The 25,972-nt window shown below is 45.8% G+C and overlaps 1 protein-coding gene across 1 annotated transcript in view; it reads right to left on the bottom strand.

Moving 5' to 3' along the window:
- Positions 1-25,972, bottom strand: part of LOC126188389 (cytokine receptor-like) — a 296,079-nt gene that overhangs the window by 235,789 nt on the left and 34,318 nt on the right. Inside the window, exons 2-3 of the mRNA XM_049929989.1 lie at positions 16,389-17,152; positions 10,501-11,164 (exon numbers count right to left, since the gene is read on the bottom strand). Of these exons, the coding sequence (XP_049785946.1) occupies positions 10,501-11,164; positions 16,389-17,152 (1,428 nt within the window). The remainder of the gene's footprint in view (positions 1-10,500; positions 11,165-16,388; positions 17,153-25,972) is intronic.

The following is a 25,972-nucleotide window of genomic DNA, read 5'->3' as shown; positions in this document are numbered from 1 at the left end:
GATCGGTATTAAGTTTTGTAAAAACAGCTAACGTCGAAAGAGAGAAACTTCAAAGTCTATTCTGTCGGTATCAAGAAATTCATCGGTTAACACCCGAACATGTCCTGTAACATCTAGAGAAGTAACAGCGTGATTTACGCGACGTTTGACGGGGTTCAAAATGGTTCAAATGGCTCTGAGCACTATGGGACTCAACTTCTGAGGTCATTAGTCCCCTAGAACTTAGAACTAGTTAAACCTAACTAACCTAAGGACATCACAAACATCCATGCCCGAGGCAGGATTCTAACCTGCGACCGGAGCAGTCTTGCGGTTCCAGACTGCAGCGCCTTTAACCGCACGGCCACTTCGGCCGGCCATTTGACGGGTCAGTACCCCAGTTGTATACAAAGCACCAATATAGGTTATGGCAATAGCGTAGTGTGGTTACTATTTCAGTACAGCATCCATCTGTGATGTGTATCGTTTAGCATGTAACCTTTCTATGCTACCAATGATCGACGCAGGGATCGATCCCTGGCGCTCCTTCTACTAAAGAGAGCTGGCATTTTTGGAGGGTCATGTAGTTTAGTGCATCATTTTTCCGACCGTTACTTCCGGTTTATTGTCCTTCTAGTACCTAACGGAGCTCAGGTTAATACCGTGGTTCTTGATTTCCAGAAAGCCTCTGATATTGTTCTACACCGACGCCTGGCTAACAAAATATGCGCAACGGAATATCCGAAGAGACTCGCGACTGGACTGAAAATTTTCTAGCGAGCAGGACTCGGTATGTCGTTCTTAATGGAGAGGTGTAGTCAGTAGATAAGGTGCTTTCCTCTATACATCAAATGACTGCGACTGAGCCGCTTCGGTTATGGATTTATGTGAGATCGACCTGGTGGTTAACACGTGTAGCCGCAAGGGACTGTTCACAGACACCGCATTAATTTACAGGGATCGTCTTTCACAGAAACCTGCTACTAAATGTAGAGTGCCTTACAGATGAACAGCGGCTTATGCAAAGACTGTCGCCTGAGCCTCAGTATAAACAAATGTAACGTAAAGGAACCGTAACACGTTCAGTCATACTGTCAAACCTTTAGTGACAGGCTGAAGCGCGTATTAGTGTATTATCGACAAAAGAAATATTGGTGATCTGTATTGAGGGATCCAAAAATATTTTCAGTACTGTAAATACGTACTGAGCCAGAGTATTGACATTCTCCACTGAGATGTTGACAGAGCTTCATTAACTAGCCACACGGCGTTAGTGTGCAATGTTTGTTTTCAGTTCTTCTTTGCACATATCATACCTCAGATTCAGTTTTTCAAGTAGTCTCATAACAAACACAAAACAGTTTTAATACGCCAACGGCGGGGTATCATCGACACTACTTCAAGTAGCATTTTAACAAACACAAAAGCCGCCTGGAGTGGCCGTACGGTTCTAGGCGCTACAGTCTGGAACCGAGCGACCGCTACGGTCGCAGGTTCGAATCCTGCCTCGGGCGTGGATGTGTGTGAAGTCCTTAGGTGAGTTAGGTTTAATTAGTTCTAAGTTCTAGGCGACTGATGACCTCAAAAGTTAAGTCGCATAGTGCTCAGAGCCATTTGAACCAACAAACACAAATCAGTAGTATTAATACGCCAACGACAGGGTATTATCGACACTTTAGGAAGCTCACTGTACGCTTCTCTGCCGCATTGTTTCCTTTATAAATGTTTTTTTCTTTTCCTGTTAACTTCAAATGGTTCAAATGGCTATAAACACTATGGGACTTAACATCGGAGGTCATCAGTCCCCTAGAACTTAGAACTAATTAAACCTAACTAACCTAAGGACATCACACACATCCATGCCCGAGGCAGGATTCGAACCTGCGACCGTAGCGGTCGCGCGGTTCCAGACTGAAGCGCCTAGAACCGCTCGGCCACATCGGCCTCCCAAACAAGTTTCCGCACCTTGTGCCATCATCAGTGGGTATTTGTTATTGAAAAACTGTAAAAACTGAACATACTTCACGTTAAAACTCATTTAACAAAATGAGGCGTAAAGACACTTTTTGTTCTTACCCTGACTTTACATTATACGGTTTCTCAGGACCATCTGTATGGTGTCCTGCATGATAACTTGTCATCTGCAAAACCAAACGTTATAAATATGAATTTTATCAGCGAGTTAAACATCCCTTGATTTTTTTTGTGCTGCAAAATGTTTTGCGTATATATTTTGTTATTACTCACGTTTCGTTATAACTGACCTGGTTCTTTCGCGTTCTGAGCGGACTGCACGCACATATGAAATCTACTTTTTGTAATTTCGGTTTTACAACCCCTTTCCCCTTCACAAAACGCGTCGGAAAACCAAAATGACACCCCTTTTCCCTCCACAAAACGTGCTGTAAAATCGAAATTACACAAAGTAGAATTAATATGTGTGTGCAGTGCCCTCAGAACACCAAAGAACCAAGATCATTCACAATAAAACGTGAGTAATAACAAATATGTACATAAAACATGCTGCAACATCAAAATCATGTTTTTTTAAATATCAAGGGATGTTTGGACTCGCTGATAAAATTCGCATTTACAGCATTTGGTTTGCAGACGACAAGTTACCAGTGCAAGACACCCTACAGATGGTCTGCCAAACCATACAATGTAAAATCAAGCTAAGAAAGTGGTAGGGGGCATTTATACCAGTGGGCAACCAGTCACGCCCACCATGGATCTGCATCTACAGTCAATACAAGCACATAGAGAGCACGTGGCGTTCAACAAAGAATTCAAATCAAATGGCTCTGAGCACTATGGAACTTAACTTCTAAGGTCATCAGCCCCTTAGAACTTAGAACTACTTAAACCTAACTAACCTAAGGACATCACACACGTCCATGGACGAGGCAGGATTCGAACCTGCGACCGTAGCGGTCGCGCGGTTCCAGACTGTAGCGCCTAGAACCGCTCGGCCACCCCGGCCGGCCAAAGAATTACGGTTGGTTGCCAGCTGACCCGTGCCACTCGAGTCGCTGAAACGCCGATCACAGAGTTACTTTAAACGAAGTATAGAATAAGTTCGAGGTGTCATATGAGTTCCATATATGGTGGAACCCTAGCCCAACTTCAGTTTTTGTGTGTTCCGCTCTTTGAAGGCTATCCACAGCCTTGACCTGTTCTCCACAGGACTTAAGATTGTATAATCACATCAGAAGCCTGCTATTCGCGTCATCAATGTAGAACAGGGTACCCCTAACGACGGTACTGTTGTTCGATACCTATGGATGTCTTCGGCGTTGCGGTACGCTATGTGATCAAAAGTATCCGGACACCCCCAAAAACAAACGTTTTTCATATTAGGTGCATTGTGCTGCCACCTACTGCCAGGTACGCCATACCAGCGACCTCAGTAGTCATTAGACATCGTGAGAGAGCAGAATGGGGCGCTCCGCAGAAATCACAGACTTCGAAAGTGGTCAGCTGATGGGGTGTCACTTGTGTCATACATCTGTACGCGAGATTTCCACTCTCCTGAACATCACTAGATCCACTGTTTCCGATGTGATAGTGAAGTGGAAACGTGAAGGGACACGTGCAGCACAAAAGCGTTCAGGTCGACCTCGTCTGTTGACTAACAGTTGAAGAGGGTCGTAATGTGTAATAGGCAGACTTCTACCCAGACCATCACACAGGAATTCCAGACTGTATCAGGATCCGCTGCAAGTGCTGTGACAGTTAGGTGGGAAGTGAGAAAACTTGGATTTCATGGTCGAGCGGCTGCTCATTAGCCACACATCACGCCGGTAAATGCCAAACGACGCCTCGCTTGGTGCAAGGAGCGTAAACATTGGACGATTGAACAGTGGAAAAACGTTATGAGGGGTGACGAATCACGGTACACAATGTTGCGATCCAACAGCAGGGTGTGGGTATGGCGAATGGCCGGTGAACGTCATCTGCCAGCGTGTGTAGTGCCAACAGTAAAATTCGGAGGCGGTGGTGTTATGGTGTGGTCGTGTTTTTCATGGAGGGGGCTTGCACCCCTTGTTGTTTTCCGTGTCACTGTCACAGCACAGTCCTACACTGCTTCCGACTGTTGAAGAGCAATTCGGGAATGACGATTGCATCTTTCAACACGATCGAGCACATGTTCATAATGCACGGCCTGTGGATCAGTGGTTACACGACAATAAAATCCCTCTAATGGACTGGCCTGCACAGAGTCCTGACCTGAATCCTACAGAACACGTTTGGAATTCTGTGGAACGCCGGCTTAGTGCCAGGCCTCACCTACCGACATCCTTACCTCTCCTGAGTGCGGCACTCCCTGAAGAATGGGCTGCCATTCCCCAAGAAACTTCCAGCACCTGATTGAACGTATGCTTGCGAGAGTGGAAGCTGCCATCAAGGTTAAGGAGGGGCCAAGATCATATTGAATTGCAGCATTACCGATGGAGGGCGCCACGAACTTTTAAGTCATCTTCAGCCAGGTGTCCGAATACTTCTGATCACATAGTATAGTTGATCGATCCAACAAATCGCCAAATCGCACCTAAAGGATATTGAAATAAAGTATGACAAACGTAAAAAAAGAGGTAACTGTTTGTCAGGACTATTAATCTCCCTTCTTTACATCAAGAGAGATACTAAAGTAGCTAAGTGTTTCTTTTAGTGGAACATTCACTTCTCTTAACTGTATTCGACAAGTTTTTCAAATACGGATGTGACATAATATTTGTAGAGAATATCTTCGCAAAAGTGTGCTAAAAGTGAAGAGCGGAGTCTGTCGACTGAGTGCACTTTTCCGCACCGCTATATGTTACGCGGCAGTGGAGGTGAAATTACCCTCGTACCATAGTCCTCGTCTTCACAAATCGTGCGTTCTTGCACTTGTACAATTTGTTTCTCGTGCTCAGCGGTTTCCGATTTGCAGAGTCCACAGAACAAATTGCTATCATCAAAGTCTAGTTCCCTCTCAGGAACATCAGCAGCGCAAAAGCAACATCCTTCGGCAGACGTAAGAAGAAGCAGCTTTGAGCGTTCTGCTGTATCAACACGACCGAGAAAACTAGAACAGCTGAGAACCGATTTGGAAACAATGGAACACTCCACAATGGAATTGTTCCCCAAGGTACTACAGCTAACCAGCATTGTTAGCTTCATGTGCCAGCCTAAGGCAAAGTGGCAAACAGCGGTCTGCACCGTGGCCATCAGAAGAATGACTCTATTGTAACAGCGCTCCCGGTCACGAAATGTCAGAGCGATTTTGCACGCATATATATATAATGGGGAGCCCGGCAATGCTTTGTAACTGATAATTATGTATGGGAACCTAATCTCCTTCTCCCCCTCTCTCTGCCCAACACCTCTCCCTCACCTCTTTCTGACCATTTCCTTTCCCCTATATCTCTCCACAACCTCCTCATCCTCTCTCTCTTTGTCCACCTCCCTTCCGCTCTCTATGTCCATTCCCCCCCCCCCCTCTCCTCTCTCTCCATCTCATTTCGCCCCCCCCCCCCCCCACACACACTCGACCTTGAGCCTTCTTTATTGCTATTGCCAACGAAACCTTGATTGGGCACTGAAGTCTTTTAAAATGGATGAGTTAGTCGGCTGGAACCATTCGTGTATGGGGTATGAGAGGCCTCACCTCTTGCTGGATCTGTGAACTGAGCGAGCTGGTGTCACACTGGACTTGCATTTCACGTCCGACCATCCTGATTTACGTTTTCCTTGATTTCCCTAAATTACTCCACCCATATGCCGGGATGGTTTATTTGAAATGGCCCCACCGAGTTCCTCCTCCATCACTGAAACATTCTGAGCTTGTGCTCCATCTGTAATGATCTCGATGTCGACGCAGCATTAAACCCTAACCTTGCTTGCTTTCTTTGATCTGTGAGGATAGTAGCCTGAATGACACAGTTTCGCATAATTTCAATCTGCAAACGGATAGATTACAAATTTTCAGACGACTCAGATTCCCAGTAGTATTCCAGTCAGAAGCCGATAAGCCATAAATACAACTTCCACAACTTCCTTGTTTTCTGTCAAATCCGACTGCGACGAAGGAAACAAAACAGCACATACTTGTGTGTATAATTTTTGTTTAAATTATATATATATATATATATATATATATATATATATATATATTGTCTGATAGTTTAAATGACCCGCTATCGTAGTTAAAACTCACTGCGATAAAGATAACGAAACCGCACGTTTTCTCAGTACTGCACACTCTTTCTCACACTCGACTGTTGTTTAAGAAAATATGTAACTTATGTCTATATGAATGTTTATTAGAATATCATGTAAAAACCTGAAGTAAATTAGTCTAGAACTTTTCGAGATTTTTGCTAACAACGTTTCACCTTTATATAGTCTATTGTAGCCTATGTCCATCCGTAAGTTTATTACAGTGTAGTCAATAAATCTGAAGTAAAACGGTCAATATTGCACGACATCTTCCTTTGTTAAAACGTGGCACAATTTTGGAGCAAACCTAACGAGCAGACAGATGTGGAAGAATCAATTGAAGCTCATAGATGAAGGGAGATAAAGTTATTGCTGTATGCCGATGATACCATGTTGTGAGGAAGCAACAGTAAGGATGTACAAGAGGAATTCATATTTTAAATTTAAAAAAAATGGAGAAATGTGACATGAAATGCGGCGTGGAGAAAAGCAAGGCTACGCTGGTTACCAGACGTGACAGAGAAGGGAAAGGACAAACTAATATTAAAGCTCAGGATATTGAAATTGTGTACAAATTTTAACATTTAGGAGGTATGGTAATTCAGAATGCAAGGATAAAGGCAAAAATTAACAAAATGTTACAACAGAGCAATACATTTTATCAGCGTGTGATTGGTTTAGTCTGGGAATGAGATGTGCCAATGAAGTGTCAGGAAGTGCTGTACACGACGTACTTTACATCCATAAGCATCGGAGGCGTGAGAGAGGATACTAAAATGAAAGCCTGTGAAATGAAATTCCTACGAAGTGTGCTAGGAAAAATGAGGAGAGACAAATCGAAAAATGAATAAGTTAAGGAGGCAATGGGAGTAGAAAAGCTGCATGATGGAACTGATAAGGAAGATTAAAATAGCATGGACATGTAAAGCGAATGTAAGATGTAAGAATACCAGCACGATTGGTGGCGTTCAAGTTTGATAACAAGGGAGCAAGAGGAAGACCCAGGTGAAACAGTTAAAGAAAAAGGAATCTGGACTGGAAAAAATCGGTTATAGAAGAACTATGGTGGAAAGACATGGAAAAGCGGCAAGGTACAGACAACTTTCTGGGGAGGGAAACCACAGCTCAGAGACATTGTGAATAACAATAGCAACATTCAACACCCAATAACAATTCGAATTACAGAAATTATAAAAACTAAAAAGTCAAGAACGATGAGCTGGTTCCAACAGCCGCATAGCTGTATGTAGGTGCTTTAATTGCAACTACCGGTTTCACGTCAGTATAGACGCATCTTCATGTTTACAATGGTTGTAATTCCATAATGTACAAGGGTGAGTCAAATGAAAACTTAAATATTTTGTTAAATATTATTTATGGTGCAGAAGTGGTACAAAGCTTTATCACTTTTCAACATAGCCTCCCCTACGCTCAATGCAAGTCCTCCATCCGTTACAAAGTGCATAAATTCCTTTAGAAAAAAAAAATTCTTTTGGTAGTCCGCGCAACCACTCATGCACCTCGTGGCGTACCTCCTCATCAGAACGGAACTTCTTTCCTTCTGCTGCGTCTTTGAGTGGTCCAAACATATGGAAATCACTTGGGACAAGGTCTGGTAAGTATGGTGGATGAGGAAGACACTCAAAAATGCAGGTCTTTGATTGTTGCTACAGTTGTACGGGCAGTGTGGGGCCTTGCATTGTCATGTTTCAAAAGGACATCTGCTGACAGCAATCCACGTGGCTTTGATTTGATTGCTGGCCGCTGATGATTTTTTAGGAGATCTGTGTATGAAGCACTGGTGACAGTGGTTCCTCTAGGCATGTAATGCTCCAAAATGACGCCTTTTTCGTCCCAAAAGAGAGTCAGCATAACCTTCCCTGCTGATGGTTCTGCTCGAAACTTCTTTGGTTTTGGTGATGAGGAATGGTGTCATTTTCTCATTTCAGGAGTCAGCTACCGTGGCATCCATCTTGCAGACACTTTGTGAAAACTGTAGCACATCATGCACAATGTGGTGTGCTGGCCCATGACTAATCTATAAACATGCTGCAATGTCATTCAGTGTCACTCGGCGGTTTTCCTTCAGTATGGCTTCAACTGCTGCAATGTTCTGTGGAGTCACAACTCGTTGTGCCTGACCTGGACGAGGAGCATCTTTCACTGAAGTCAGACCATTTGCGAACTTCCTACTCCATTCTTAGACTTGTTGCTGTGACAAAGATGCATCACCGTACTGAACCTTCATTCGTTGATGAATTTCAATTGGTTTCAACCTTCACTACGCAACAACCGCATAACAGAACGCTGTTCTTCCCTGGTGCAAGTCACAAGTGGGGCGGCCGTCTTTATACTGACACTGCGACGGTATGTGTGCATCTGCACTATGCTGCCACCTACAGACCATTTGGCACGCTGTTTGTAGCACGGCTGCCAACTGACATGATAACGGCACGAAATTTCGACTTGTTATTACAGATTTACGGTTTTCATTTGACTCACCCTCGTAGATTAACAATTACGGAGTTACAGGTTTTGGGAAGTTATCCACGTTAAGAGTCAAACCTCAATGGTGGGCTGTCATAATAAAATTGAGTAACTTGACGACTTCCCGAAAGCTGGGACTTCGTAGCTGTCCATTTACATTACGGAAATATGACCAATATAAACTTGAAGATGGGTCTATACTGAGGTGAAACCGGTAGTAGCGAATAAAGCACCTTCATATAGCTATGTGGCTTTTGGAGACACATCTTTCTTGACTTCTCAACTGTAATGATTTTTATGATACTTTGAATGGTTATGGAGTGTTCAAAAATGTTCAAAAGTGTGTGAAATCTTATGGGACTTAACTGGTAAGGTCATCAGTCTCCAAGCTTACACACTACTTAACCTAAATTATCCTAAGAACAAACACACACACACACCCATGCCCGAGGGAGGACTCGAACCTCCGCCGGGACTAGCCGCACAGTCCATGACTGCAGCGCCTTAGACCGATTTTTTTTTTTTAAATCTCATTTCGATCTGTATTGTTCGTTGACTTTGTTCGTGGTGGTGTCCGATGACACTCGTTCAGGTTGTTCGTTGATCCGTTGACTCAGTTTTTTATTACAGAGGGTAGCTAACCCCTCTGACCGAACACGCTGAACTACCGTGCTCGGCTAATCCCGCGCGGCCGTTACTGACAAGGGAACCTCCCCATCGCACCCCCCTCAGATTTAGTTATAAGTTGGCACAGTGGATAGGCCTTGAAAAACTGAACACAGATCAATCGAGAAAACAGGAAGAAGTTGTGTGGAACCATGAAAAAAATAAGCAAAATATACAAACTGAGTAGTCCATGTGCAAGATAGACAACATCAAGGATAGCACTAGCTCAGGAACGCCGCGGTCTCGTGGTTAGTGTGAGCAGCTGCGGAACGAGGGGTCCTTGGTTCAAATCTTCCCTCGAGTGAAAAGTTTAATTTTTTATTATCAGTTTGCGTGTGAAACTCTTATGTTTTCACCACTTTTTTGGGAGTGATTATCACATCCACAAGAAAACCTAAATCGGGCAAGGTAGAAAAATCTTTTTACCCTTTCACCAAGTGTATAAGTTAGGTGGGTCGACAACATATTCCTGTCATGTGACGCACATGATGTCACCAGTGTCGTATAGAATATATCTGACGTATTTTCCTGTGGAGGAATCGGTTGACCTATGACCTTGCGATCAAATGTTTTCGGTTCCCATTGGAGAGGCACGTCCTTTCGTCTACTAATCGCACGGTTTTGCGGTGCGGTCGCAAAACACAGACACTAAATTTTTTACAGTGAACAGAGACGTCAATGAACGAACGGACAGATCATAACTTTGCGAAAATAAAGAAATAAAACTTTTCACTCGAGGGAAGACTTGAACCAAAAAATTCTCATTCCGCAGCTGCTCACGCTAACCACGTGACCACGGCGCTCCTGAGCTCATATTATCCTTGATGTTGCATATGTTGCACATGGAGTACTCAGTCTGTATATTTTGCTTATTTTTTTCATAGTTCCACACAACTTCTTCCTGTTTTCTCGAGTGATCTGTGTTCAGTTTTTCAAGGCCTATCCACTGTGCCAACTTATAACTAAATCTGAGGGGGTTCCCTTGTGAGTGTTAGGTGGTGTTATTCAGCCGAAGTACCATAAATGTCCCAATCCGGCCTGATGCTGGACAATGTGAAAACGAAGATGACGAATTTGTTGCCAGGTTACCTTGTCGATTTTGCTTCGATTGTCACTTACGAAACTATGTCACAGACGAGTCGAAGGGACGTGCACAGTGGTACTCACCCTGCGGGGATGGCCGGTGCGGCAGCCGCTGCCGCGACAGTGTGTGGCCAGCCGTCGAGGCTGCCCCTGCGGACGTAGGGGGCGCTGGCGACCGTGACGTAGCCGGCGGCGGGCGCCTCCGGCAGGCCGGCGCGGCAGTAGGCCGCCGCCGCCGCCTCCGCCTCCCACAGGTTGGGCGTGCTGCGCGACACCGAGCCGTCCGAGAAGGTGCTCCACTGGCGGGCGGCCCGCGGCTTCGCCCCTGCCGCGTCCGCCTCCGCGTCGCCGTCGCTGTCGGAGGCGGCGGTGGTGGTGGCCGACGTGAGCGAGGAGAGCGCGCAGTCGCTGCCGGTGCCCGCGCTGCTGCCGCCGCCCCCGCTGTCGCAGCGCGCGACGCCGCCCCCGCGCAGCAGCGTCCTCTCCTCGTGCGTGGGCGACCCGAGCGCGGCCGCCGCCTTCTCGCGGCCGTACAGCAGCCAGGGCGTGCGCACGCGGCGCTCCTCGTCGCGGTCGCGCTTGTCGGCGGGCGGCGGCGCCAGGCCGGGCGGCAGCTTCACCTGGACACCCCTGGCGTGCCGCCACCAGCGCGCCAGCCGCCTCCCTCCGACCACCAGCGCAGCGCACGCCGCCAGCACGCCCAGCGTGCCCGCGCACCACAGCAGCACGCGGCCTTTCTGCAGCCCACCTGCAGAAACCGCCACCATCCACATCAGCAGACACCACAAATCTGTAATACACTACTGGCCTTAAAATTGCTACACCAAGAAGAAATGCAGATGATAAACGCGTATTCATTGGACAAATATATTATACTAACACTGACATGTGATTACATTTTCACGCAATTTGGGTGCATAGATGCTGAGAAATCAGTACGCAGAACAACCACCTCTGGCCGTAATAACGGCCCTGATACGCCTGGGCATTGAGTCAAACAGAGCTGTACAGGTACAGCTGTCCATGCAGCTTCAACACGATACCGCAGTTCACCAAGAGTAGTGTCTGGCGTATTGTGACGAGCCAGTTGCTGGGCCACTATTGACCAGACGTTTTCAATTGGTGAGAGATCTGGAGAATGTGCTGGCCAGGGCAGCAGTCGAACATTCTCTGTATCCAGAAAGGCCCGTACAGGACCTGCAACATGCGGTCGTGCATTATCCTGCTGAAATGTAGGGTTTCGCAGGGATCGAATGAAGGGTAGAGCCACGGGTCGTAACACATCTGAAATGTAACGTCCTCTGTTCAAAGTGCCGTCAGTGCGAACAAGAGATGAGCGAGACGTGTAACCAATGGCACGCCATACCATCACGCCGGGTGATACACCAGTATGTCGATGACGAAAACAAGCTTCCAATGTGCGTTCACCGCGATGTCGCCAAACACGGATGCGACCATCATGATGCTGTAAACAGAACCTGGATTCATCCAAAAAAATGACGTTTTGCCATTCGTGCACCCAGGTTCGTCGCTGAGTACACCATCGCAGGCGCTCCTGTCTGTGATGCAGCGTCTAAGGTAACCGCAACCATGGTCTGCGAGCTAATAGTCCATGCTGCTGCAAACGTCGTCGAACTGTTCGTGCAGATAGTTGTTGTCTTGCAAACGTCCCCATCTGTTGACTCAGGGATCAAGACGTGGCTGCACGATCCGTTACAGCCATGCGGATTACATGCCTGTCATCTCGACTGCTAGTGATACGAGGCCGTTGGGATCCAGCACGGCGTTCCGTATTACCCTCCTGAACCCACCGATTCCATATTCTGCTGACAGTCATTGGATCTCGACCAACGCGAACAGCAATGTCGCGATACGATAAACCGCAATCGCGATAGGCTACAATCCGACATTTATCAAACTCGTAAACGTGACGGTACGCATTTCTCCTCCTTACACGAGGCATCACAACAACATTTCACCAGGCAACGCCGGTCAACTGCTGTTTGTGTATGAGAAATCGGTTGGAAACTTTTCTCATCTCAGCACGTTGTAGGTGTCGCCACCGGCACCAACCTTGTGTGAATGCTCTGAAAAGGTAATCATTTGCATGTCACAGCATCTTCTTCCTGTCGGTTAAATTTCGCGTTTGTAGCACGTCAAATTCGTGGTGTAGCAATTTTAATGGCTAGTAGTGTACATGTGTTCCAGTGGATAGTCATTAGTGTTGTTGTGTCCTGATGGTCATGAAAGCCGATGTATTCGCTATTGAATTGGAAACAGAACACATACTGCAAGTAAATCACTGTGTCACACTTCATAACATTTTTAATGATACTAAGAGCACTACTCATGTGCTTGACACTCGATTAGTCATACGATCAGTTTGTTTACAGTGCAAAGGGTATCCTTTAAGCAAAGATGTACCGACCAAAGACGTAAACTAAGAAAAAACAGAAAAATGAAAGTGAATTGATTATTAAAGGACGACAAGAAATTTTTTTCCAACAACTGGTAGTGAAAATTTTAACGAAAGACGAGAGAAACTTGAAAAGTTTTTGCCCCTATTCCTTTGTGGCCAAATTAAGGCTGTAAAGAAGTTAGTGCGTCCACTCGCTATGGTAGACATTTCTTGTGCCGGCCTTGTCTTATCTGCCGGGAACTCCGAAGTAGGGCGCTGCGGATAGTTGTTGAAGATGGCGGTTGTGCTTCACGTGTTCACGCCGTATAAGCAACGTGGTGAGAGTCGTTTTCTGAGGAGCGAGGGATGAACGCCCATCGAAATACACATGTGAGGTGGTGGTGATGTGAGTTTCCGAAAGGCTCTAAGGACTTGCACGGCAATGAGCATTAGAGGACGCCGCTGACTAACGAAAACATTTCCCACGTCGATGCAATGGTGAAATCAGATCAGCGAGTGCACCTCAAGGACATTTCCCGGGAGCTTGGTACGTCGTATGGCAGTGTTTACGACATGGTTCACGGGTCCTTAGGACACCGGAGTGTTTCATGTCGGTGGGTGCCTAATCACTTGGACGACTTGATGAAAGGCAAGTGAATGATGGCTTCACTGAACCATCTGCAGCGGTATGCCGAGCAGGGTCGCAGTTTCTTGAACTACAGTGTCGCTGGCAATGAAACATGGATCGTGAATTACAGGCCAAAATGGTGTGGAAACATCGAAGTTCACCTGTGACAAAAAGAAGGAAAAAAATCGTTCAGCGCTATCTGTTGGATAAGTGATGTTAACGGTCTTCTGGCATCGCCGTGGACCGCTCCTGCTGAATATCACCAGTGCTAACAGTTATTGTTCCACACTGTCATGTTTGCGGGGCGTTCATGTTTGTGGGGCGTCATCAGGAAGAAGTGCCGAGGAATTCTCGATGTTTGGACGACATGGTTATGATCCACGACAATGCGAGGTCACATGTGGTAATCAATAACGCCGACAAGATCCGGTCAGTTCGCTGGGAGTCTGCCCAGCTGCACATGGATATACAATCCGGACCCCGACCCTAGTGATTTCCACGTTTTCAGCCCGCTGAAGGAGTTTTTGTCAGGACGGCGACTCACGTGCGACAATGAAGCCAAGACTGTAATTTGAAGGTGGTTGGCCGGCCGCGGTGGCCGTGCGGTTCTAGGCTCTGCAGTCCGGAACCGCGGGACTGCTACGGTCGCAGGTTCGAATCCTGCCTCGGGCATGGATGTGTGTGATGTACTTAGGTTAGTTAGGTTTAAGTAGTTCTAAGTTCTAGGGGATTGATGACCAAAGATGTTAAGTCCCATAGTGCTCAGAGCCATTTGAACCATTTGAAGGTGGTTGCCGCACGGGATTAGCGAGCGGTCTAAAGCGCTGCAGTCATGGACTGTGCAGCTGGTCCCGGCGGAGGTTCGAGTCCTCCCTCGGGCATGGATGTGTGTGTGTTTGTCCTTAGGATAATTTAGGTTGAGTAGTGTGTAAGCTTAGGGACTGATGACCTTAGCAGTTAAGTCCCATAAGATTTCACACACATTTGAACATTTTTTTGAAGGTGGTTCCATAGTCAGCCGAACGAATTCTAGCACAGGGGCATTTCAGATTTAGTGCGGCTTAGGGACAAACGTCTGAAACCGTTGGTTTGGTTTGTTTTGTTTTAGGGCGTAAAAAACAACTGAGGTCATACGCGCCCAAGCCAAAAGTATAGAACGCAAACAGAGACAAGGGAAACGACTATATGTCAGTCCCAATGGAAAGAATTGGAGACATCTAAACAAGGCACGTGGAAAAAGGGCTAAAAATAGCATACAAAAATGGAGATCCGAAACGATAAATTAAATAGTGTTTACCATATTGCTTCGGCGGATAAAAAGTAAAACGCGGGCGACAGCCCGTGCGTCATTTGCTAAAACAGCTGATAAATCAGATGGCAAACCCAAGATGGAACGTAAATTAGTAAAAAAAGGGCATTCCAGCAGGTAGTGGCGGGCAGTTAAAATTTGGGCGCAATGCGGAGAAAGTGGTGGGGCAGTGCCAGTGAGCAGATGACGATGGCTAAAAAGGCAGTGCGCAATACGCAGCCGGTTTAAAATAATCTCCTCCCGGCGGGATGGCCGAGAGGAGGTCGTCGAAGGCGCCGGGGGAGGATTAAGAAGCCGAAGCTTATTCCCGCGAAGGGAGGACCATAGGCGATGCGAAAGGGACTCCACCGCCCGACAGACGGCAATGCAGAGATAATCGGAGGGAACAGAGGTACTCGTGGGCTGAGGGAAGAGGACTGCAGCCTTGGCAGCAGCGTCGGCAGCCTCGTTTCCTGGCAGACCGACGTGACCAGGGACCCACACAAACATGACACTGGCTGCACCGAGAGCGAGCAAATGAGGAGGAGGAAGAATGATGAGATATACGTCTTGATGCAACAGATGCTGAAAAGCAGAACAATCCAGTGAACAGGCCCGTATGCTAAGGACGGACAGGCGAAGAAAGCACTTGAGGGGGAAGCAAACGCCGCGCGGGATTAGCCGTGCGGTCTTAGGCGCTGCAGTCATGGACTGTACGGCTGGTCCCGGCGCAGGTTCGAGTCCTCCCTCGGGCATGGGTGTGTGTGTTTGTCCTTAGGATAATTTAGGTTAAGTAGTGTGTAACCTTAGGCACTGGATGACCTTAGCAGTTAAGTCCCATACGGTTTCACACACATTTGAACATTTGAAAGAAAACTCGGCAGGCAGAGGAATGACACCACCTGACGTCTCCAATGATAGTGTCCGGTCCAAGGTGAACATGAAAACTCGTGGATTTTTATGACCGCCGTCCCTGTATGCAATGGGCATTTACTGTGCTCTCGAAACTCCTTGGCCAGGTGACCTACTTCTCTCCTGAGAGCCTGTCCCTGCTGTGGCCAGAGATGCCTAACAAGTGGATCCAGGTAGGCACTTTTCCGCCTTCTCGACCGAAAGCATTGCTTGCTCATCCGCGTGAGAAATTCTTGGGACCAGTGTTCTGTCCTGGTAAGTGCTTTGAGATGTTCCTCGCCTTAATAGCTGCACATGGATTCCAAACCACAAATTTCCACAGCAAGATTTTCTGTTACATAACCAAACTGCCAGCTTGTTCTCAACTCCAGAAAATACTATTAGAAGGAGAGACCTTAGCAGTTAAGTCCCATAAGATTTCACACACATTTGAACATTAATTTTTTTTTCTTTTTTTGGAAAGCAAACAACAGACGCTGCAGCTCTGGCTGAAAGACCTGGCGAAGGACCTGGCAGCGCTGGGGGTGGAAGAGAGCTGGACGAACCGACCACAAAACTGAAAGGAATTGAGGCAGTTTGTGGAAGCACGCGTGGTCTACAGGCCCTGTGACAGGTGGATACGTATCTGTGTATTCACGATACGCTGTAGAGTGTTTCAGGAAGTGTTAAAAATTAAAGATTTGTTATTAGCCTACTCTGATCGATTGAAACTGGCTAAACGGGCGAAATGTAAAAAGTACACGTACCGGTAATGCGGCAGTAAGCGTCGGTCCACTCGCTCCAGTTGCCCAGCAGCATGCCGTTGTGCTCGTCGAGGTTGATGGCCCTGACGGCCACCTTGTAGCTGGCGTCGGGGTCGGCGTCGCAGAAGGGCACGTCGAGCACGTCGGTGAGGTTGTGCGGCGCGGCGGGCCGCAGCGGCAGCGTGCGGTTGCGGCCGGAGGCGGCGTGCAGCAGCAGCGCCTGGTACAGGTGGCGGGGGCCGCCCGGCGGGGCCGGCGCCGCCCACGCCAGCTCCAGCCGGCCCCCGGGCCGCGGCCGCGCCGCCACGCGGCCCACGGGCCCCGGCGGGCCGACGCGCGAGCGCAGCGCCAGCGGCCGCGGCGCCGGCGTGCAGCCCCTGTTGGTGCACGCCTCCACCAGCACGCTGTACTCGCGGTCGCCGTCCACGGGCAGGACGACGCGCGTGCCCCGCCCCGGCGCCACGTCGAGCGCGCGCCCGCCGTAGCGCACCACGTAGCGCTGCAGCACGCCGTTCAGCGGCAGCGGCTCCAGCCAGCTCACGACCGCCCGCTCGCCCGTCACCTCCTCCAGCGTCACGTTGCGCGGCGGCGACGGCCGCGTCTCCATCGTCGTCACGTTCACCCACTTGCTGCGGTCGCCCACCGGCTTGCCGTCCTCGTCGGCGGGAATCACCGACAGCCGGTACGTCGTGTACGGCTGCAGGTCCGTCACGTTCACCAGCACCTCCGTGCTGTTCGTCGACACCGCCAGCGTCTCCACTGCACCCCTGCGCCAAACAGACGACTCACACATCTCCCCCACACACGCGTTTTACGTACTTTGTTAACAGTCAAAGCCTGCCGGAGTGCCGGAGCGGTTCTAGGCGCTTCAGTCTCCAACCGCGCGACCGCTACGGTCGCAGGTCCGAATCCTGCCTCGGGCATGGATGTGTGTGTGATGTCCTTAGCTCAGTTAGGTTTAAGTAGTTCTAAGTTTTAGGGGACTGATGACCTCAGATATTAAGGCCCATAGTGCTCAGAGCCATTTGAGCCATTTGACAATGTTGACTGGAATACTCTCTTTCAAATTCTGAAGGTGGCAGCGGTAAAATACAGGGAGCGAAAGGCTATTTACAATTTGTACAGAAACCAGATGGCAGTTATCAAACTCGAGGGACATGAAAGGGAAGCAGCTGTTGGGAAGGGAGTGAGACAGGTTTCTAGCCTGTCCCCGATGTTATTCAATCTGTATATTGAGCAAGCAGTAAAGGAAACAAAAGAAAAATTCGGAGTAGGCATTAAAGTCCATGGAGAAGAAATAAACATGTTGAGGTTCGCCGATGACATTGTAATTCTGTCAGAGACAGCAAAGGACTTGGAAGAGCAGTTGAACGGAATGGACAGTGTCTTGAAAGGAGGATATAAGATGAACGTCAACAAAAGCAAAACGAGGATAATGGAATGTAGTGGAATTAAGTCCGGTGATGCTGAGAGAATTAGATTAGGAAACGTAGTAAACGAGTTTTGCTATTTGGGGAGCAAAATAACTGATGATGGTCGAAGTAGAGAGGATATAAAATGTAGACTGGCAATGGCAAGGATAGCGTTTCTGAAGAAGAGAAATTTTTTAACATCGAGTATAGATTTAAGTATCGGGAAGTCGTTTCTGAAAGTATTTGTATGGGTTGTAGCCATGTATGGAAGTGAAACGTGGACGATAAATGGTTTGGACAAGAAGAGAATAGAAGCTTTAGAAATGTGGTGCTACAGAAGAATGCTGAAGATTAGGTAGGTAGATCACATAACTAATGAGGAGGTACTGAATAGAGATGGAGAGGAGGAGTTTGTGGCGCAACTTGACAAGAAGAAGGGACCGGTTGGTAGGACATGTTTTCAGGCATCAAGGGATCACAAATTTAGCAACGTGGAGGGTAAAAATCGTAGAGGGAGACCGAGAGATGAATACACTAAGCAGATTCAAAAGGATGTAGGTTGCAGTAGGTACTGGGAGATGAAGCAGCTTGCACAGGAGACAGTAGCATGGAGAGCTGCATCAAACCAGTCTCAGGACTGAAAACCACAACAACAGTAAAGCCATTTTGCCACCAGGGTCGTCGCCAGAAAGTTGATTCGTACATTTATGTTTCGACCCCTGTGGCGCCTCTTTTACAATCGTTAAATAATTTAAGAAGGATTCTCATTCTTCAATTCCTTTTACATTTACAGAGTCCCCCAGAAAAATGTACACACACTTTAAGAAACGAGAAGTATTACTTATGTGTTTATTTTAAATTTAATAATTGATCACACATGTTATACAACCTTCAGTTTAGCACATGGGTTACCTTAAATGTTTAAAACAGCAACTCTGACGACGTCTGCACTGAGCCTGGGATACTCTGCGGTGGAGTACTGTGCACCAGTATGGCTAAACAGTAGTCATGTGAACAAAATCGATGTCGAACTTGACAACACCATGCGCATTATGTCAGGAACCTTTAGGTCTACCCCTAACATATGGCTACCTGTCCGGAGTCATATACTACCTCCAAAAATACGACGAGAAGCAGCCTTGGTCAGGGAATACAACAAGATCGAAGCAAACCCTGAACTGCCGGTACACATCGATATACCTGATCTGAGTACCAAGAGGCTTCGTTCGAGACATCCTCCTCTTGAATGAGAGAGCACTTGCCCGCGAAAGGCAAAGGTCCCGAGTTCGAGTCTCGGTCCGGCACACAGTTTTAATCTGCCAGCAAGTTTCATATCAGCGCACACTCCGCTGCAGAGTGAAAATCTCATTCTGGAAACATCCCCGAGGCTGTGGCTAAGCCATGTCTCCGCAATATCCTTTCTTTCAGGAGTGCTAGTTCTGCAAGGATCGCAGGAGAGCTTCTGTTAAGTTTGGAAGGTAGGAGACGAGGTACTGGCAGAAGTAAGGCTGTGAGGACGGGGCGTGAGTCGTGCTTGGGTAGCTCAGTTGGTAGAGCACTTGCCCGCGAAAGGCAAAGGTCGCGAGTTCGAGTCTCGGCCCGGCACACAGTTTTAATCTGCCAGGAAGTTTCATCCTCCTCTTGCTCTCGACAGCCTCACTGGGTCTGACATCAACTCTTGGAGAAGAGAATGGCTCCAGAATACCCCAACAACTTGCCACCTAATGCCTTGTATTACAGAGGCAGTACCTGGTTTCGATCAACCCCGCAAGATCTGGTCAACTCTGAACCGATTAAGAACTGGGCGTGGAAGATGCACTCTCCAAATGGGGACTGCTGTCTTCGCCAGCATGTGACTGTGGCGCGCCTAAGCAGACCATCCATCACATCAGAGAAGAATGCAGTGCTAGAGCGTTCAGTGGGGACTTTGAAGAATTCCCCGTGGATACAAGGACTAGACGTTCCTCTGTGAATATATGTAATCTTATGTAATGTAGAATAACATCCAATACTGAAATGTACTTAAATGCCATACGCTAAATAAAAAAATAAATGTCCAAAATGTTCACTGTTGGCGGCAATGCACAACAGAACGACGAGCGGTCACCGCAACTACATCAGTCAATGTTATAGTGGAGATCGCTGCACATAATGCTGTAATCTCCAGGCGAAATTCATGCAGCGTGCGTGGCTTACGTCGATAGACGTTATCTTTCATAGTTCCCCATAAATAAAAGTCCATAGGTGTTAGATCTCTTCGTCCAGCACAATGCCGCGGAAAATTGTTGTCCAGGAAAGCTCGTACGGCTAGGTGGTAGTGTGGTCGCGCACCATCCTGTTGGCGCACGTATAACTGGCAAAACTGATATGCGTAACATTTCCAGGTACACTCCTCCAGCAACAGTAGCATCAAAGAAAAAGGGTCCTACTAATTCCCTAGATGATAGTCCACACCACACATGAACCTCTAGTAGACTGACCGCTTTACATAAACATGCGGATTTTCCGGTGCCCAGTACACACTGTTATGCCCATTCACGGTTCCATTAAGTTCTCAAATTGTGCCTCGTCACTCCACACTACCTTTGTCACAAATTGTTCGTCATCAGTTACCATTTGCTGATACCATTCGCAAAATTGTATTCGGCGGTCAGGATCGTCATCACTAATCGCTTGCAGTAATCGCCGAATATAAACTTTCCACTCTGCAGCTTTCAGAATTTTTCGTACGTTTGTACTGCTAACCGCCACTTCACGCGCACATTGCGTAGCAGACTTCTGTGGAGAATTAACAAACTTACACTGCACTCGCATTCGGGAGGACGACGATTCAATCCCGCGTCCGGCCATCCTGATTTAGGTTTTCCGTGATTTCCCTAAATCGCTCCAGGCAAATGCCGGGATGGTTCCTTTGAAAGGGCACGGCCGACTTCCTTCCCCGTCCATACGTAATCCGATGAGACCGATGACCTCGCTGTTTGGTCTCTTCCCTCAAACAATCCAATCCAATTAACAAACGTATCCAACACGAGGGCCGACGAAGCAGGACTTGTAGCTGTACGCTATCTTCCTGATCTTCCTTTGTGAATATCACAAATCGTTGTGTGCAAATAAAACTTGTCAATGATACGTTTATTTGTTAGGCAGGTTTGCGGGTTCTGTTTCAAACTCCCGGCTCCAACTGATGTTGCACTTCAACGGCATTATAAAACTTGATAAACCACTTCACAATACATTTTCGTTGCTTGAATGTCAAGTGTGCTCCATCCGTCTTGTTTTCTCAATACTCAGATGAAAGTTCTAACATCTGTTGAGCCACAGACCATACTACAACACACCCGTAACACAAATCAAGCGGCAATATCGATATCTCGATAGAGCCTGACAAAGAGTGTATACATTTTTCTGGTGGACTCAGTATACGTAAATAATTTAAATATTTTGAATATGGCTGCACTATAGCAACGGTTACAGAACAGAAGGTATAAAGACAGCCAAAATGTTGGAATAAATGGTGATTTTCAAATAACCTGGACCGTGGTTTCGACGAACTTAAACCCGTCTTCTTCAGAAGGACAAACAAACTTCACATTAGCAATTCAATCAGTAAAAGTTGTCTCCACATGTATGTCCATGTGTAAAAATTAAGGCCCCGAGAATCAAGGGCTTGTCACATCAGTAAGAACAATTACTTAAAATAACAGACAATGTAAGTAGCTATACGGCGACTACAATATGTCCACATACGGACATACAGACAGTTACCGATACATGTCATGTGGAGACAGTTTTTTCTGAATGAATTGCTAATATGGAGTTTCTTTGTCCTTCTGAAGAAGACGGGTTTAAATCTGTCGAAAAACCCCATTTATTGGTTGGCTGTCTTTTATACCTGCGGCTAAATAATTAAATAAATTACGTAAAGTGAAATGTATTCGCAGTTGCGTATAAGGAAAACCATCAGCTGTGTAACCGGGTAACGGCAACGAAGATTTGTGCCGGATCGAGAATCGAGCTCGGATGTCCCTCGTATCGCGAGCGGTCGCCATACCATTAGGCCATCCCAGCACGATTCACGGCCAGCCCTAAACTTCCGTATGTCGTCAACCATGTGTCTACAACCTGTACTCGTACATCCATTGAGTACATTCTCGTACAAGGGAGGCATTTTAATTGAACTTTGCATCGTACTTTTGAACAACATAGGCACTGCAATATCGTGTTTACGTATAGTGTCACATTTGTAATAATAAGCATACAGTACGGACCTAGCGCTCTTGGTTTATTTCGTGTTTTACTACATACGCTATTACACGACAATGAGTCGTCCATTATCATTGCATTATCTTTTACGGTCTGATCATAAGCTAGTCTGTACGATTGCCGCCACTTTTCTGGTATGTTTAACTTATGACTGAAACAATAATTATTGTAAAGATTCAGTAAACGTTCTTCGCGTCAATTCCTATCCTTTAGTATCCTGCAGAACCTAAAGTTAAATGTGGCCACTGTAATTGCACTAGTAGAAGCTAGTGTGGTTTTGCTGACTAATAATATAAACTATCTCCAGCCTTAATTGTCATTACTTGCATCTTCCGTTTAACAGAACGTGCACAGATCTTATTTGTTTACGAAGTCCGATATTTTATTAAGTCATGCGGTGTAGATCATTTACTCAGTAAAGATATTTTAAATGCAACCGCACAAGCCGAAGATAGTAAGTAACTGTCGCTTCAGCAGAATTCCTTCTGACAGAAAGATAGTAAAACTTAGCTCTGTCGAATATGCCACTTGTGGTCAATCACGCCGGAAAACAACGTCAAGTTGACCTACAAAAGCAACCTAATTTACAGCGCATGCGCACCGCACGAGTTTTTTTAATATCACGTCACCTAATTATACCACTGGCCTAGTCGTACATTTACAAACTGTAAAACTGGTGTATGCGTAAATTTACCTCCCAATATTGTGAATTTTAACAGCGTAAAATTAACAATGAAAGCGTTCTGTTATCAGACCTTCTTACTATGCCTGTAAAGGTGAAATTTAGATCGAAATAGAAACGTAATTAGTTTTTGCATAAATTTTTCAAAAATTTTTTCCTTTCATTACCCTCACATAATGATGTAAGCCGAACAAATGCCCAGTGGGCAGGACATTTATAATTGGGCATTTTCCTAAAGCTGTTTTAAATGACGAAAATCTGCGCATTCATATAAAAAAGTACTTTTTAAAGTTTTTAGTGCTAGAATATATAATTTACCAATTAAAATAAGGGGCACACACACACACACACACACACACACACACACACACACACACATTGTTCTTTGGACATCTTTTTGTAATATAACACACTTCATAATCTGTGTCAAATCTCTGTAGATTATTAAACAATGGTTATTGATAACAAAATTATTACTGAATGTATTGAACAGCTGGCATGTATTTCTTGATGATAAATGTTAAACTATTTTCAGAGAAAAAAAAAGCTTTGTCAGATGTAGTGATATTTGAACGAGACTATAGTTTTTTGTTCTGCCCCTTTCTTTATCTACTTTCGTACAACAGCGGTACTGTGAAGATAAAATGAGAACACTAAAATAAAAAGAATATTTAATAACAAAAAATGGATGCCCAAGGCGCTGCATTGAAGCTGGTAAACGATGAGTTCCCTCACATTGTTCCACTTGGGTGCCTAGAGCAACTATTAAACTTGTTCTGCTCTGAAATTTTTCGGCTGTCAAGCAATCAAAACTTTCATGGTAAATGCAGAAGTTGTCAAAACCGTAAAACAGAGCCACATTTTACAAGCAGTGTTCGATAACATATCAGATGAAAGAAATTGAAAGATGTGATTTCACTAAAGCTCCCAGGATGGACAAGATGGAAGAGCCATATCTTTTGTCTTGAAAATTTGCAATCAAATACAGTTGTCTTACAAACCTTAGCTATAAACGAAAAGACGCAGTCATACCTGCAGCCTGAAATAAAGAAAAGGGTTGTGGATGATGATGTTTTCTGGACAAGAGTTGAGAAAATGATAGTGCTCATGAACCCAATCGTTCATTTGACTACAGCTTTGGAGTTGAACGAGCCTCAAGTCCACAAAATAGCCACGAACTTCAATAAGTTGGTAAAAGTTCTCACTGGGAAACTACCATCCTCTCTACTGCAATCTGCAGAAGGAAAGTCAGTCTTATCTAAATTCCAAGCTACGAAGTAATTCGTTGCGTCTTATATCCATCTTGCTACTAATCTTCTTGATCCAGCAGTACAAAGTAGTAACCTGAAGCCTACAGAGATTCTTGATGCAATAAGCTTTGTTTGTGGCGCAGCAAAGAACACTGGACTAAATGTCATCAAAGTTAGAGATAACATGGCTGATTATAGGGAGAAAGAAGGAATTTGGTCCAGACAAACTGTGTGAGAAGGAGCCCATACTCACCATCAGGAAGATGAAGATCATCGTCTACATTTATTGTAGTGGCGAGGTTTAAGATAAACTTGTGAGTTGGCAGAAGTTTCCATAAAAATTCTGGGAACGTCAGTTTTATCTGCTGCTAGTGAGTGTTCCTTTGGCACTTTTGGGTAGATCCGCAAGGAAAAAAAAAAATACTCTCACCAGAGAATTGCAAAACTAACTTACCACTCCTGTAACTGTAAGTTAATGAATGGAGCAGGAACACGGTTTAATCTTGTAGAAGCCAAGAAAAACCCGATACTCAACAGTCCATGCAAAGACAAAATGAAAAAGAAACCCAGCAGTCAGCAAGGAATTAGGCTCAGGAAAATCGGAGGCACAGTGGGAACTCCATAATTCTTTTTCAACTTACGAAGATCATGAAACTGTTTTAATTTTTTGCACTAGTATAGTTAAGTAAAAACATACGAACAACCGAGCGAGGTGGCGCAGTGGTAGCACACTGGACTCGCATTCGGGAGGACGACGGTTCAATCCCGCGTCCGGCCATTCTGATTTAGGTTTTCCGTGATTTCCCTAAATCGCTGCAGGCAAATGCTGGAATGCTGGGATGGTTCCTTTGAAAGGGCACGGCCGACTTCCTTCCCCATCCTTCCCTTATCCGATGAGACCGATGACCTCGCTGTTTGGTCTCTTCCCCCAAACAACCCCCCAACTACGAACAGGCCAGCTACTCAACATAAACCGTACTTCACTTCGAAAATTAATTTTAAACTTGAGTGTTGTTTTCTTTTTTTCTTATGTACTACCCGTAAGAATTGATCTCGTTAAAGATGTAAAAAGTTACGTTTACCGTCCAGTTTACTTACTCTTCCCTAATTCTCAAGCAGATTTTTCAAGCTGGTTACCCAACCACTAATGAAACAGTGTTGCAAAAAACATATCCGATACAAAATATCAGCTTAATTTTTTTATAAGCGTCACTTATCAATTAAACTTTAAAATGCATAAGTGCCCGAGCATTTATGAATTCTGGGCATTTGCCCAGATATTTATCCTGGGCATTTGCCCCAACTTATAAATGCCCAGGTATTTTACGTCAGTACCCTCACATGAAAACTTAACCTACTAATACGATGTTGCGGTGCTTCACCAAAGGAACCTTGCGTCGTATCCAGAACACAGGCACTGCAATATCGTATTTATCTGTCTGCACCGTGCAAGCAACTTTCAAGTAAAATGTCTCACCTGTACGGGAATATACATAATGGATGTATGAATGCAGATTGCAGACGTATGGTTGACGATATACGGAAGTTTGGATGTGGCCGTGAGTCGTGCACGGATAGCTAAACAGTAAGGCGACCGCTCGCTTTAAGCGGGAAATTCGATTCTCGGTCCGGCAGAAATTATCAGTTGTCATTCCATTCTACAGCTGATGGTTATCCATATTCGCAATTTCGAATACATGTGATGTATTAACCTACTAATGTCAACGAAAGCCGATGGCATAATCGGGTAAGAGGATATTAAAAATCCCGCGTGTCGTATATGCAGTGTCGCTTAAGTTGTTCTGTAGGCCAACTGGAGGTTGTTTCCCGGGCTGATAGACCACAAGTGTCTGATATCAAATTGTTCGTCTCGACGCACCCTGCATCAATGTGGTACATCGTAAACAGTTATAATTTAAACAAAATTTCTATTACATGCATCTAGCGATTGCAGAGGGTTCTTAGTAGATGAAGTTTTGA

Source organism: Schistocerca cancellata, chromosome 5, assembly GCF_023864275.1.
Source record: "Schistocerca cancellata isolate TAMUIC-IGC-003103 chromosome 5, iqSchCanc2.1, whole genome shotgun sequence".
Taxonomy (NCBI): domain Eukaryota; kingdom Metazoa; phylum Arthropoda; class Insecta; order Orthoptera; family Acrididae; genus Schistocerca; species Schistocerca cancellata.
This window is presented reverse-complemented; position numbering and strand designations above follow the sequence as displayed.